The following is a 16,369-nucleotide window of genomic DNA, read 5'->3' on the forward strand; positions in this document are numbered from 1 at the left end:
CCAGCATCACCAGCCGCTTCCTCTCCCGCCCACTTCCGGGGGTTAAAGGGCGGCGGCCGCCGGAAGGGCCTGGAAGGTGGGGTCAGGGGCTCCGCGGCCAGCGGCGCGGGGACTGTGGCTTTTTTCTTGGAGTGTGGGGCCCGGGAAGTCGCCGAGAGGCCTAAGCTGGCTACTTCGAGGCCGTTCAGTTGGCTTCTGCTGTGAGGACTTTAGGTTTAGCCAGAAGAGGTGGCGCTTCCAGTGGGGACCCTGTGGCGGTTGCCATGGCAGCAGTCGCTGGGCAGGACCAGCCCGGTCGTCGCCTCAGCCCGGCGGAGCTTGGAAAGCGACCTTGGGCCTGCGCGACCCGGCCCACCGAGTCACCCCGCTTTCCAAAGGGTGGGGGTACCGCCAGGGTGCCTGGCCGTTGATGGGACTGATTTCCCGAGCAGCGTTGACTCGGTGGAAAATGCCAAGTTCGTGGCTTGTCTTTTAGTCCTTTGGTTTTTTTGAGGCTCTTCACACTGAAATTTTTGACGAAGTGGTTGTAGTGATAGGAATTTATTGAGCCCTTATCAGGCACTTCGTTAGACCTTTTGTGTGCATTTTTGCATTTAGTCCTTGGAACAATCTGATGAGATAGGAGGTAGGTATAAGCATTATCCCCCTTTACCGGTAAGCAAACTGAAGCTCTAAGAAATTAAGTCATTTGTTCCAGGTTGAACTGGGAATCACGTGGAAACTACTAAATACTATGTTATATTGCTTCATGCTAGTTTATCCGACCACTAGAGTATGAATCTTTTAATTCTGTGTGGAAACTTCCTTTGCCTCTTATCTTTGGAATTTGTAGGGAGACCTTCTTTTATTATTATTTTTTTAATTTATGTAAGGAGATCTTTAAGGGAAGGATTCAGTAGCTGGTTGCCTTCAACTCACTATTTTTTATCAAGGAGTTGTAGAGGAACGTGCTTATTAAAATTGCCAATAGACTAGCTAGGTTTATTTAGTTTTTTGAGTTTTTTTTCATTGTTTTTGTTTTGTTTTTCTTGCCACACAAATAATGCATGCTCTTTGTGTGCAATCATTTAAGCAAAAGAGGAGAAAATAAAAACAACCAGGAATCCCAATACTGAGTGACTATCAGTGTACTAATGTGTTTTATGACAGAATCAGATTCTTTGTTTTTAACTGGACCTAGAAACTGAAATTAACATGATATATTTAAATGGAGCTAAAGTGCTGCACTCGGGTTAGAAAGAATCAGTTGGGAAAGTACAGAAGAGAGGAGGGAGGGTCCGAGATCTTTTAGCTGTGCAATCATAGTAGTAAAAGTCATGAATCTATGAATTCTTCCCTTGAGTCAAAAACCAGTACAGGTTCTGTCACACCCTCTGCAAGAACAAAAACAGGGTACTGAGGTGTAGCCGAGAAGCTAGAAAGGCAATGTTTACTATTTGGTGGTTTACTTCTTTCTCCAACCTCATATCCTTAGCCATCTATTGTGAATATGCAACCTTACTTCTTTGAACAGAATTCTCATCTGATCTTACCCCATCTTACAGGAAACTGAGAAGAAGAAACTTTATTGTTTTGGAAATCGACAAAGGAGATAATAGTTAATCTATTTATTGAGCAATTAAGTTTGCCAAATATTCTGCTAAGTACTTTATATATACATTTTATAATTTAAGACCAAAATCTTTATAAGATCTATATTTTTGTTCCTTTTTTAAAGATAAGCCTTGGTTAGATAAATTAATTTCTTCAGGATGGTCTGATCATTTATAAATGACTCTCATTCAGGCCTCTCCCATAAAGCCCAGCACTTAATCCCTGTCCTGCAATTGTTTCAAAAATTTCATTTCATATGAGGCTGGAAGGGTCCTTAGATAATCAACAGATCCTTTCACCTTATTTAACAGATGTGAAAACAAATCAAAGGAACTCAAGTGATTTGCTCAAGATCACACAATGAGTTGGGTAATTTTTGGCAAGCATCTTTAGAACCAGGACTGGAGCCTCATCTGCTTCAGAACAGGGTCTGCGCTTCTTGCACTATACCGTACATGGCTTTCTAATTCTTATAATTTTATTATTATTATTTTTAATTCTTATAATTTTAAATTTTCAAAAAATAAAATCCCAGAATCTGAGTAACCAGTGTGTTATCAAGTGAAATGCAAGAGAAATTTTCAGAAAGTATTTTAACAATCAGCAGTATGAAAGAACATAGAAGAAATGTAAAATAGTTGATACTTTCTTTTAGGTATCTGGAGGAAATACCAAAGGCAGTTAGCTGATTCTCACTTCAGTATGAAACTAATTGTTAAAAGAAATGGGGATTTTCAAGTGCAGTTTCATTTTTAAGGGCAATTTACAGTGTTGGAGTATTATTATAGTTTACTTTTTAAAGTGAGGTACCATTTTTGAGAATCTCTGGTTTTAAATTTGAATATAATAGGCTTCTAAAAACAGATTGATCAGGAAGAATATTAATTTTATTTAATATTATAATAACTAGTTTATAAAGTAGAAGACGTTTGTCTTTTAGTCTCTGGAAAACAGTTTTACGAGGGCTCAAAGCTGGGTTCTTATTCCTTGCTTCTTTTCACTTGGGAATTACTATGTGACCTTCACAGGGTCACATACCAATGGCATCTGTCCAGACGTTTATGAGGAATAGTTTCTTCAGGTATTTGAGAACTATATTGTGCCAGTCATTAGCTTGGAATTGAGAGAAGTAAGAAAGGGAACACAAATTACAAAGACTTAAGTGAAGTATTGATTAGACAGTTACTTCTCAAATTCTGTGAAAACTGCTGTCTTGGCAATTTTATATTTATTTATATATTTTTATATTTAAACACATGATTTCAGAGTTTCAAGAACAGATTATTTGCATAATCATGGTACTGTAACTGGGAACAGACCTGTTGAGTAACAGAACAAGTTAGGCCTGCCTCTCCCTGGCAACATTTTCAAAGGGGCATTAAACTTTGAGGTACTGACTGAAAGGCCTGGAGGGGCTGGAAATACTGTCTCCTAAATCTGACTTTCAGCCTTATCCTCTTAGTCAAGTGGATTTTATTTTTCTATTTCCTCTAACCTTGCAAGATCCACTGAAGTTTGCCACTAGTAGCAGAATTGGTAGTTTGAACCTAGTATGATTCATAATGTTTAGCATCAGTTTAGAAATTTCCAGAGATGTTTAATGTAATTATTGCGTTAATATTCTCCAGTTATGATTGCCATTTGTCTTTCTTATCAAAAGAGATGACATTTCAGACCAAAACCCTCTATAAACACAGTATAGCGAACCAAAAGTCAAATTGGGGTCTGGCAACACATTCAGAAGTCAAATGTCACTTTTGTTCTTCAGCTTGAAATGTCATTTCTTGGGGCATGGGGGAAGCCCACGGCCTCTCCTTGCAGAGAGTGATCTTGGAAAAGCTAGGCCCTGACCCATCTTGAATCCTGCAGGCTGCAGAAAAATTTCCAATTCACTACTCCTCAGTTTGGTGGCACAGTGTGTAACTTGCTCAGCCACATACAGCTGGTTTTTCCTGATTTTATGCACATCTTTATAGAACTTCGGGGGAATTCCACTATCAGGTACAAAAATTGGTTTCAGTTTTAAGATTCTACTCACCACAGAGTTCCTACTTTTATCCCACTTCAGCTTTTTCCACTAGAGTTTGAATGATAAGCAAATGGAGAATTTAAAGCTAGAAACTGATGGAAGCTATTTTAACGGAAAAAAAAAAAAATCTTGAGAATTTCATTAGGAAGAGTACTTCACCAATAGACAACCGCCAATCAATTGTAGTTCAGGCAGTCTGTCTTGCTGCATCAGAAGTGCTTTAAAGGATTGTTTTATTTGATAGAGGAAGTAAAAATTCTCCAGAAAACAAGAGGAAAGGAAAGGGAACCAATACTTGTGCCCTCACGTGCTAAGCATTTTACATGTATTCTTTTTTTTTTTTTTTTTTTTTGCGGTACGCGGGCCTCTCACTGCTGTGGCCCCTCCTGTTGCGGAGCACAGGCTCCGGACGCGCAGGCTCAGCGGCCATGGCTCACTGGCCCAGCCGCTCCGCGGCATGTGGGATCCTCCCGGACCGGGGCATGAACACGTGTCCCCTGCATCGGCAGGCGGACTCTCAACCCCTGGGCCACCAGGGAAGCCCAAAAGGTTTCCTTTTAATATGGTCTCTCTCTTTTTTGTTCTGCCGTCCCTTCCTCTTTGTCCCTCTTCTTTCACTTCTTTAGAGCAGCAGGTTGCTTTTCCTCCTGATTAGCATCTTTTCACAAGTGGTCACTCTGGTTTTGAGAAGTCTTCTAGAAGGCAGTCAAGTGTACTTGAAAAAATATTAAACCTTGGTAGGAAGGGAAATTGAGGTGAATACTGAGGCAGGGTCTTGTTAGATGATTTGCATTTCACTTACCATTTCCAAATAGCCAACTAAACTGTGCAGTATTGTTTGCATTTCTAACCCCTCCAACTCACTCTGGCTATTAATCTACCTTGGGAGATAAGTGGATGGCAGTTCTGATTGTTACACATCCAGCAGGCTTGGGTAAAGAGTTCCCAGACCTGGTAACTGAGAACAAAATATTTAAATACACTAAAAACAAGGGGATGGAGGGAACTTGTAACTGAAAAAAGACCAAAACAGTTTTGACAGTTTAAATTTATTGTAATTCTGTCCAACAAAGGAAGTAGAACTTGGTTTATCTGCAAGAGTAAAACACCACCCTTGCTCCACCCTCTCGTGGAGAATGATAAGCTGGTTGAGGCTGGGTGTAGTGGGACTGGAGAGATGCACCACTGTGAAATAGTTCTAAAATGGAGCCCATTTTAGGAGTCCACAGTTATTCAGAAAAGTCAGTAGCATTAGCTGAGGAAGAAAGAAAAGTTGGGGAGAAAAGGCCTAGTGATTCAGAGGAAGGAGTTGGAACTCAAGCAATTCTCCATTCCTGGAATGTTATTTGTGTAGACCCTCCAAATACAGAGAAAAAGGAGTCCGTATCTACTGAAAAATGAGCTCAGTTTACCAACAACAGGCCAGGTAACAGGTGCTCATTTCCTTGATCCTCGCCAGCACATGGCAAGATGGCTACGTTATTAAATAACTCCATTTGTCAGGCGAGGGCTCTGAGCTTCTAGAGGTGGAGGCATTGTCGGAGGCCACCCAGCTAGTAAGTGCGGGAGGCTGGCTTGGAACCAAACGCGTTATCTGTGGACCCAGCGACTTTCCTTTTACCCACTAAGCGGCAACGTGATTTCACGTCTGAGAGTTTCTTGGCCGAACAAGTTGGAAATCACTGGTTTCAGAGATTAGAAATCACTGGTTGTGCGCCCCTGGATTCCTTCCCCAGGAATCAAACTCTAAGCTGTTTGGCCGCTCTTTGCCTCGACGTCCCTCTGTGTGCAGTACACACACAGCACCGTACCAGGCCCCACTCCCACCGCGCAAGGCTGCAAGGCTCCTCGGGCCTCCACGGTTCCCGAGCGGTGGGGAAACACCATGCGAGCGAACTCCTGTCGGTGTGAATGGCTGCCAGGGAAAAGTATGGTCCTGAAATTCAAAGCGGCGGTCGGCGCAGGGGAGCGACCTCAGGCCTCTGCAGAGCACCCGTAATAACAGGGGCCGGCTATGTTCAAAGGCGAGTGGTTGTCCTAAGAGCAGAGAGTGTGGTTGCTAATAAGTAATAAAAATAATCGGGGGGGTTGGGGGGGAAGGTCCGGGCCTCCAAGTCCCGGCGGTCCCCCCTCCTCCCTCCGGGTCCTTCCGGACCCCCGGGCCGCGTGGGCGGGGCGGAGGGCCCCTAGGGGGAGGCGGTGCCGGGGCCGGGGGCGGGGCGCGCGCGTGCGCGAGCTGTCAGGCCGACCCCGCCCCCGGCGTGCAGTCCCGCCCCCTCCCGCCCCTCCCCCGCCCCTTGCTCTCCGGCTGTGGGGCGGGCGGGCGGGCTGGCGGGCGCTGCGGCGACCGCGGCTGCTGCTTCCTCGGGCCATTTTGCTGAGGAGCGAAGGGGAGGAGGAGCCGCCGAGGAGACTCAAGGCGAGGAGCGGCGAGCCGGAGGAGGCGGCGACCGCGCGGGCACGGGCTTTCCTCGATCGCGGGGATCTCGAGGGGCGAAGGGATCGCCTGGGAGGGGGACTGGAGAGCCGCGCCTGCCGCGCGGCGCGCCCCTTTCCGTCCCCTGCACCATGAGCTGGGGCACCGAGCTCTGGGTGAGTGAGGGGCTGGGCCCGCCGGGATGCTGGGGAAGGTGCCTGGCGCGCCTGGGCGCGGGGCGCGGGCCGGGCTGCCCGGTGGAGGCGACCGCGCGCTGGTCGGGGTCCCGGCGGCCTGGGGGTAGGCGCTGGTACGGGAGCCTCTCGTCGGCCTTGGCTTGAGCAGGAGGTGCGAGCCAGATTCGCCCTTCGGAGGTGAGGGGCGCTGGGGTGGGTCCCCGGCGGCCCGAGCAGGGGGTTCGGATCAGGGTCCCCCCGCGGCCTGAGCCGGAGGCGCGGGCGGGACTCCCTCTCCTCGGCGCCCCGAGGCCAGCGGTGTGTGTTGGGAAGAGCCTTAATCCCCCGGAGCGAGTAACCGATGCGTCGCGGGCCGACCCAATGGGGGCGTGGAGGCCCGGGGATTTTCAGGGCTGCGTTCGGTGTTCGGCGCCCAGACCCGAGGTCCTCGGCTGCTTTCTCTTCGTGGAGGTGCGGGAGGGTCGGGCGCTCCTCCGGGGGGTGGGGCGGCCCAGGCAGGGCCGGTCCCGGGTCTTGGGTTTTGGGGCGCAGGGGCGAGAACTGGTGTCTTCCTCCTAGTGGCGAGGACGTTTGCACTGTGGTGGTCTAGGGGTGCACTTGCGATTTTTTGAGGGGCAGCTCAGATCCTCGATTTGATGTGGGGACTGCGGCGTTTGGCCTGGAGAGGAAAGTAGTCGGAGTTAGAGGGAGATCTGGTGTTATCACCTTCAGGAAGAGGCATTCGCGGGGTAGAGTTTATATTTTTTAACTGCTCAGAGGAAAGAGTCTAAACTGGGGTAGGGAGCGCCCCGCCGGGATTCTTAACCTGGGGCGCGGATGGATAAACAAGTAGCGTGCCGTCTGGAAGCTCTTCTCCCCGGACCAAGGCGACAGGAGGATGCCAAGGCGGTGCACAGGCCGTCCTCGGGGAGGAGAGGCAGAGGCTTGTGGACTGGAGCTTGTTTCCCTGCCTTCCTCTGGATTCCTGGGGCAATCACTAGGCAAGGGATGGGCAGAGCAGAGTCCAGAGGGAGGAGTAGATGAAATCTCAATTATCGCCCTGAAGTATTCTCAAGATGAGACGTTTCCCTTGATGAACTCGAAAGTGCCTCCCATCGGAATCCCATTTGTAAAGGGCGTGGAGGAGAAAGCTTGGGGTGGTGGCTGCTCTCTGAGCTGAGGCGAGGAAATCTCACGTCAAAATAAAACAAGGTTAGAGCAGCTATAGAAACAGTGCATCCTCCCTTAATTTTTTTTTTTTTTGCTTTAATTGTTTTTACATAACCATTTCTTAGGCTCAGAAACAGCCACTGGTATTAAAACCAAAATCCTGAAGGCAATAGCTCCCTTACATGAAGATAACTCATTTTATAAACATCCTCTATCAAAAGGGACTCCAATTTTCGACTGATGTTTACAAATATTCATTTTAAAAATAAAGTAACACATGGTTTTAAGTATTTACACACGGCCAATTAGGCGGAATCTACCATTTTAAGTGTTGAATTTCTGTCTTCTTCTATTCCTTCTCCACTCCATTTGGCTCTTTTTACCTTTTCTGGGATGAGGGGAACAAATCAGAAGTAATTTTTTCATCAAGAGAATAGAAAATTTGGCACGATTTTTTTTTCACTTGTTCAAACTAGAGAAAGGAATTATTGGGGTGGGGGGAATACAATATATTTCTGAGTGAAATAGGCTGTAGTTAAAGGAACTGAACACAATGGTGGGCACTTCACGGTGATGTTGGTGAACATTATAGAAGGTGATCCAGAAGGGGGGGGGGGTAGCTAAGAGAAGAAAACCAGTTAAATAGCTACAATCACCTGTATTCTGTACACTTCTTTTTGGAGGTAGAGGGTGGGAAGGAAGGCAAAGACAGGAAGTTATTGAAAATCAGTCGGAACTGGAATATACATGAATGAAAAGAAATCTTGGATTTGCTTCAAAAGAATTTGGGGTGGTAGTGGATGGGGATGTCGATGAAGGGAACGTGCTTGGGAGTTGGTCATTGTTGAAGCTGGGTGATGGGTACAGGAGGACTTGTGATACCATGCTTTCTACTGTCTATGCTTGAAATTTCCTACAGTGAAAATAATTGGAAAAGACTTTTAAGGGAGAAGGTGTGTAAACTAATTGAGAATTTTTTTCACTTGTTTTTAAGTTTATGAGGAAGAATGACTCATCCGTTGTCTCTATACAAGTATATGTCAGCGAAGAGTTAAAAAAAAGAAAAAGGCATTCCAGTAGAGTATTGCCCTTTGCCCTTGAGTGGCTTGGAGGTTAATAGAGGGAAAAGAATGATCACATAATTTGTGCTAAGAGAAGTGCAAAATCTGAGTTTAAATTCCAAGAAGTAGAAGGGGAACGAAATGTCTGTTTCCAGTTGCCTTGTTTTATTAATATTTGAGATTTTTAAAAAATTAGAATAATGAAGGATTCTGAAAAATAAACCTCCAGTTCTCTGGTGGTGAGAGACTCAGTGTTGTGTGGTGTGTTGGGCAGCAATGGGCAGCCTGGTAGGGCTGTGATTGAGGGTTTTCCTTGAATGGTGGCTGTGGGGATCATGCACATAGGTAATGAGATAATGATGGGGCGCTCAGGCCTAACTTGGCAGAATGATGCTTCCATATGGAGAGAGAAGGAGCTCTGGTTCCGTAGCCACGAGTTCTTTGTAATAGGTGTTTGCAGCTTTCATAGACCTTCACAAATGCCATCAAGTTTCGCACACATTTTAGGACGCCAGCCAATGTGCATGCAGGCTTTTCAAAACGACAGGTTTCTAACATGCACTTTACATTAAAGGCCTGTTCTTAGCCACATCCTGCTTTGTAGACAGAGTAAAACTGTTCTCTTTTCTCCTTTTTTTTTTTTTTAACCTCTCCATAGGCATAAACTTCGATATCCTAGGACATTTTTGAGAAATCATGAAATATCAGGAAGTTATCAGGCAATCATAAAAATGGACTCAAAACCCATAATTTGTAATAACTTTATTGGATTAGATTGTATTAAAATAGGGGCTTTCTATTTTATAGCAGAAGTTATAACAAAGTATAAACGGCTGGTTTAAAGTGATTAGGGTAAAATTGTTTCTGTACCAAAATTAACCAAAATGCATTTACTCAAGACTTTGTTTAAAAAGTCATGTTAATGGGCTGAATAGTTTTCACTGACTTGTTGAAATTGTGACTGGTCATTGGAGAAATGGCAAAGCAAAAATTTCTTACATTTGAATTTTTTTTTTTTTTTGGTTTTGTACCTACATGTTAGAAAGAAGTGAGAAGTTACTGAAGTGTCAGCTCAACTTTTTGTAAGCTTGATCATTAATGTGAAGTAAGAAAAAGTCCATTGGAAATTTTAGCTTTCCTTATAACTGTTCTACTCTTTGTGGCTAAAATTTACTCAGTGATAGAATCTACCTTTATCTCCTAGTGTCCTCTCTGCCATCTTTCTTTTGGTGCTAATAAGAAATGGAGTAAAAAAAAAAAAAAAAGAAATGGAGTAGCCCAAAATAATAACAGCAAGAAAGCAAACAGAGAGACCCAAATAATACATATTGGTTAACATGTTACTATGTTAAGCCACCTGTGTTGATTGTACTTAATTTTTTTCTTAAACCTATGTTTTTAGGACAGTGTCAGGCATACAATGTGCATTCCACAATTTGTTGAATATAATGACATTGATTGTGGTGTGCACCTTTAAGAGGCAGCAGTGAAAGAGTTGTCTACCAACTGGACCAGGAACAATGCCTGCCTCACAGTCGGGAGTTCAAGAAATATTTATTGAGGGACTGGAGCAACTAAGGGACTGGACCAATTGAGGGACTGGAGCAACTAAGCCTGTGCGCCACAACTACTGAGCCTGCAAGCCACAACTACTGAGCCCGTGTGCCACAACTACTGAAGCCCGCCTGCCACAACTACTGAAGCCTATGCGCCTAGAGCCCATGCTCCGCAATAAGAAAAGCCACCGCAATGAGAAGCCCGTGCGCCACAACAAAGAGTAGCCCCCACTCACTGCAGCTAGAGAAAGCCCGCGGGCAGCAACGAAGACCCAGCGCAGCCAAAAATAAAAATATATATTAAAAAAAAGAAAGAAAGAAATATTTATTGAATAAATGAATGAATCCTTTTTTTCATTTTGTTTTAACATTTGCTGTTTTAAAGTAATGGGAGCGTAGTTTTAATGCCTTTCTGCACTTTGGCAGTTGTAAACATTTTTAAAAAAATAATTCTAGGCACCATTTTTTTTAAAATAGACTATTTTTTAGAGCAGTTATAGTTTCACAGCAAAATTGAGCAGAAGGTCCAGAGATTTATACTGCTTCCTCACAAATACACAGTCTAGATCTCTGTTTGGGGGGCAGGGGGGCACACTGCACGGCCTGTGGGATCTTAGTTCAGAAGTGAGGAGTCGTAACCACTGGACTGCCAGGGAAGTCCCTCTAGACCTTTTTTAAAAATAATTTTTTAAATTAATTAATTAATCTATTTATTTTTGGCTGTGTTGGGTCTTCGTTGCCCAGTTGCGGTGTGCGGGCTTCTCATTGCGGTGGCTTCTCTTGTTGCGGAGCGCGGGCTCTAGGCGTGCAGGCTTCACTAGTTGTGGCTCTCAGGCTTCAGTAGTTGTGTCCCGTGGGCTCTAGAGCACAGGCTCAGTAGTTGTGGCACATGGGCTTAGTTGCTCCGCAGCATGTGGGATCTTCCTGGACCAGGGCTCGAGCCTGTGTCCCCTACATTGGCAGGCGGATTCTTAACCAGTGCGCCACCAGGGAAGCCCTAATGGACTGTTAATAGTTGCAGGATTTGGAGAATTAGTACCTCTTCTTACTGCCCAGTACTAAATGGAGTAGAGTACTAACAACAGTTCACAGCTCTTCTCCTGCTCTTTCTTCTTTAATCCTTCAGAGATTTCTGTTCGGGATAACCATGGCAAGACCAACAGGGGAGACATCACTCTTGGAACTTCGGTGAGCAGAGCAGAACTGCCTCAAAACATAGACCAAATCAAGTTTAATTCTGTCGTCCCTGCCTCTCTATTAAAACAGGGTTTGCACAGTCTTTTCTGGTTAGTAGATTTTTTAAAATTAGTTTATTTTTTATCTTTATTTTCTGTAATCGAAGTGTAGTTGATTTATAATGTTTCAGGGACTTCCCTGGTGGCGCAGTGGTTGAGAGTCCGCCTGCCGATGCAGGGGACGTGGGTTCGTGCCCCAGTCTGGGAGGATCCCACATGCCGCGGAGCGGCTGGGCCCGTGAGCCATGGCAGCTGAGCCTGCGCGTCCGGAGCCTGTGCTCCGCAGCAGGAGAGGCCACAACAGTGAGAGACCTGCGTACCGCCAAAAAAAAAAAAAACCCAAAAACAAACAAACAAAAAATAATGTTTCAGGTGTATAGCAAAGTGATTCAGTCATATATATATTGTTTTTCACATTTTTTTCATTATAAGTTATTACAAGATATTGAATATAGTTCCCTGTGCTATACAGTAGGTCCTTCTTGTTTATCTTTTTTGCTGATATATAGTAGTTTGTATCTGCTAATCCCAAACTCCTAATTTATCCCTCCCCGTGCCCCCCTTTCCCTTTTGGTAACCAGAAGTTTGTCTTCTATGTCTGTGAGTCTGTTTTTGTTTGTCTTTGTTTATTTATTGTGCCGTGCATCTCGGGACATGCGTGATCTTTGTTCCCCGACCACGGATTGAACCTGGGCCCACAGTATTGAAAGCACCAAGTCCTAACCACTGGACCACCAGGGAATCCCCCAGTCTATTTCTGTTTTGTAAATAAGTTCATCTGTATCATTTTTTTAGATTCCACATGTAAGTGATATGATATTTGTCTCTCTGGTTAGTAGATATTAAACAAAACAGGGGTGGTCAGGCGATTCTATGGTTGGAAATTTACCCATCAGCTTGTTGCCTTCATTTTATATATCATTTTAGATATCATCCTGAACATTGCATTTTTGGTAGGTAAAACTGTGTTTCAAGCACGGTAAGGGGTTTTGTCTGTGCTTACCATGTGACCACATTAGAACTCTTGCTTTACATTGGTGCGACATGGAAAGTGCCTCTTTGAAGGACTATTCAAATATCACCCACTTCCTTGCTAAAGCTAATATTGTGTTTCCTGCAAGTATTACTCATACTTGTTTCATCAACACCACCCACATTTAAAAATAAGGCTTTATTTTGACACTTAAAAATTGCAAGCTACCAAGCATACACGTATGCCCTGGGAAATTAATTAGATTTTGGAATGTGGGTGTGAAGTCTTCTGTAATTAGTGTCTGTAATGCAATATTTGTTTCCTGATTTAGTAATACATAGTCATACTAGCTTGAGCCTGGTGATGTGTCTAGGTAAAAAAAATTAAAAAGTCATAAAGGGCCAAATATGTATATTGTATTAAAGAGTTAGTTGGGAATATGAAAGATTTTAATATTGATTCTTTTTTTTTTAATATTGATTCTTTTAACTCATAAGCCTCATCTGTAAAGTTTATGCTAAATTTATGTAACTCAGTACTTCCGTGGTGGCGCAGTGGTTAAGAATCTGCTTATCAATGCAGGAGACACAGGTTTGAGCCCTGGTCCGGGAAGATCCCACATGCCATGGAGTAGCTAAGCCTGTGTGCCAAAACTACTGAGCCTGTGCTCTAGAGCCTGTGTGCCACAACTACTGAAACCCTTGTGCCTAGAGCCCGTGCTCCACAACAAGAGAAGCCACCGCAATGGGAAACCCACGCACAGCAATGAAGACCCAACACAGCCAAAAAAAAAGAAAAAAAAAATTATGTAATTCTTTTTTTAATTTTAATTTTTTTAATTTATTTATTTTTATGCAGCAGGTTCTTATTAGTTATCTATTTTATACATATTAGTGTATACATGTCAATCCCAATCTCCCAATTCATCCCACCACCAGCCCCCCGCCTTCCCCCCCCTTGGTGTCTATACATTTGTTCTCTACATCTGTGTCTCTATTTCTGCCTTGCAAACCAGTTTGTCTGTACCATTTTTCTAGATTCCACATATATGCGTTAATATACAATATTTGTTTTTCTCTTTCTGACTTACTTCATTCTGTATGACAGTCTCTAGGTCCATCCATGTCTCTACCAATGACCCAATTTCATTCCTTTTTATGGCTGAGTAATATTCCATTGTATATATGTACCACATCTTCTTTATCCATTCGTCTGTCGATGGGCTATGTAAATCTTAACAACTTCAATTGTTTAATACTAGCACTGTATTCATACCACCACTGCCAACAGCAAAATAGATGAACTTCCAATTTCTTCCTGCAAAAGTTATTAAAACCTGTTCACATTTAAACTATAATATCACATTAGCTATATTGTGGTTTCTTTTTAAAACTTTGAACACACCATTCTAATCATTGGCATGAAGTTTTTAATAAGAATTATTTCTTAGGACTTCCCTGGTGGCACAGTGATTAAGAATCTGCCCTCCAGTGCAGGGGACATGGGTTCGATCCCTGGTCTGGGAAGATCCCACATGCCGTGGAGCAACTGAGCCCGTGCACCACAACTACTGAGTCTGCGTGACACAACTATGAAACCCGCGCACCCTAGAACCCGTGCTCCGCAACAAGAGAAGCCACTGCATTGAGAAGCCCACGCACCACAATGAAGAGTAGCCCCTGCTCGCCGCAACTAGAGAAAGCCCGCGCGCAGCAATGAAAACCCAATGCAGCCAAAAATAAATAAATAAAATAAATAGCAGACCGTACCCTAAAGGAGGCTGTCCTCTAACCAGCTGGGCAGGGAGTCCTTTCTGGAAGAAGGATCTGAGCGGCACATCTCTGCACTGGCCACATCCTCATTATCCCCTTTTACAAGAGAGGAAATCGAAGCACAGAACGGTAAAATAACTTATCAAGTTCACAGAGTAGAAAGCAGAGATTCAATCCCATGTCTGGGACTCTAGAGCTCTCCTTCTCGTCCTTTTTTTTTAAGTTAATACCATCAAAATATTTTTATTGTTTGTAGTTTTTATTATAGGAATTTTCACACATACTTAGAATATGATGAACCCCTACGTACTCATCACCCAACTTCAATATTATCAATATCTTTGGCATTCTTGTTTCATCTTTTTGCCGCCACATGGTTTTTTAGAGCCCTCAGTCTCCCCCGCCACACACTGTAATAAATACTGTTCTGCCCCCTCCCTTTCTGAGGAATCACGCATAGAACCCAAATTCTCCCTCCATCTTTTAAAGTATGAAAACGGAAGAGAACCAACTTGTTAAGTGCTTGACACACCTTGATTAGGGTATTTAAATGCATCCTTTCATAACCTAACAAGGACCCTGTGAGTTTATTTCCATTTTATAGACCAGACCCACCCAAACAATGAATGCTAGTGCTAGGATTTAAATATTTTTTTCCCAACACTAAACCAATGTTGTTTTAAAAAAATTCGTCTTCTGTATTAGTAGCTCATAATCCCTCTTTTCCCCATTACTCATATTTCCCCTATCACTGATGGAGGTTTTGCTTTCTAAAACATTTCATGTTACTCACACTGAGAATCATTAAGAACCAATGACTCACAGTACCGTGCCGTAAACGCAACAGAAACTATTATGAATGAAGCGTCTGTTCTAGCAGGTGTTTCATATATGTCTAGTGATTCCCCCCATTCCTTTAAGTCCGGAGTTTTTTTTTCTTTTTAATTTAAATAAATTAATTTGTAAAGGTATTAAATAGTAAGAGTAATATCAATTTTCTGGTTTGGGGGTCTAACAAAATTATGTCTTGGTGAAAAGTATTTTTAATGAAATTGAGACGAAACAAAGAGAATTAGATATTGACCACTTTGGGGGTGCTCTGGCTGTCCCATGCAGGGCTTCAAAGTTTTGGTTCTTGAGAAACAGGAAACTAAATATTTCCTTTCATATCAATAGCAAAAGAAAACTTGGCACCTTTACAGGAAGCTATTCCCCTTGTACTTCTATTTGCACAACCCAAACTGAGAGTGGGTTCCTGGAATGCATTAAAATACCCGACCGGTCCTTGGGAGAAATGGCGTGGGCCCACGCAGGTGGATGAGACAGCCTGGAAGGGCTAAGCCGGGGCCGTATGGCTTGCCTCATCCAGCATTTATTAGTGTCCTGCAAGTCTTCATCTCTGCTCCTCCTTTTTCCCGATCTGTAAAGTGGTGTGGTGATGCTTGCCTTCGGCTCCACAGAAAGCATAAAGATCAGTGCTTGTTTGTGAAGTGCTTTGAGACTGTTGGATGAGAGGTGATGGGGAAGTACTTAGGAGAGTCTAGGGGAGGGTTAAAGGAAAAAAAAAAATCCTGTTCCTTGAGAACAAATTGCAGAGCTCTCCTGCTGGAACTGGGACTTGTGAAAAATGAGCAATTCTAGTTTGCACAGTGCAGTCTGTCCTTTGATTTAAAATGCTGTTTTCATGTTAACCATAAAATAAAATAACTTAATAGTAGGAAAGTGCCTGGAAATCAGTGCTTTGGAAAGGAAATCTGGATTATAGGAGACTATGCATGTTTGTCTCTTTTCTTTTTCCTTTTTTAAAAAATATAAAGTGCACCGCAAAACTCTAACCATACTAATTTTTTAGCAATATACTTGGGTCTACTTAAGGGATAATTTAAATGTTATCCCTCAGAGGGAGATAGTTCTCTTTGGCTATTAATACCATTAAAAAAAAAAAAAACTACCGAAGTCACATTATTTCCCCCCAAATGCTGGATATTTGCTGCTTGAGACAGCTAATGAATTATTCTACATATCAGCTTAGTTTGAGATTGTTTTCTTCTTAGCAAAGAGAACCAAGAAGTTTTAAAATATTTGTGTTAGGACAGATATATATGGAAATGCCTGGCAATGGTTGTTTGGGCAAAGACATTTGTATTTCATGAGTGTGTATATGTATGTAAACTGTATTTTTCAGCATGACTGAATTTTTTTTAAATTTTTATTTTATTTATTTTATTTTTGGCTGCGTTGGGTCTTCATTGCTAAGCGTGGGCTTCCTCTACTTGTGGTGAGTGAGGGCTACTCTTCATTGAGGTGTGCGGGCTTCTCATTGCGGTGGCTTCTCTTGTTGTGGAGCATGGCCTCTAGGCACATGGGCTTCAGTAGTTGTGGCACACG

The 16,369-nt window shown here is 43.4% G+C and overlaps 1 protein-coding gene across 4 annotated transcripts in view; it reads left to right on the top strand.

Moving 5' to 3' along the window:
* Positions 1–5,929: 5,929 nt before the first annotated feature.
* The window catches only part of FNBP1 (formin binding protein 1), a 141,038-nt gene continuing 130,598 nt past the window's right edge, over positions 5,930–16,369 (top strand). For all 4 annotated transcript variants that reach the window (XM_082843488.1, XM_082843487.1, XM_082843490.1 and 1 more), the window contains exon 1: positions 5,930–6,214. In XM_082843488.1, coding sequence (XP_082699614.1) covers positions 6,191–6,214 — 24 coding nt within the window. In that variant the 5' untranslated portion in view covers positions 5,930–6,190. The remainder of the gene's footprint in view (positions 6,215–16,369) is intronic.

The sequence above is a fragment of the Leucopleurus acutus genome (assembly GCF_964270905.1).
Source record: "Leucopleurus acutus genome assembly, chromosome: 7".
Classification (NCBI taxonomy): Eukaryota; Metazoa; Chordata; class Mammalia; order Artiodactyla; family Delphinidae; genus Leucopleurus; species Leucopleurus acutus.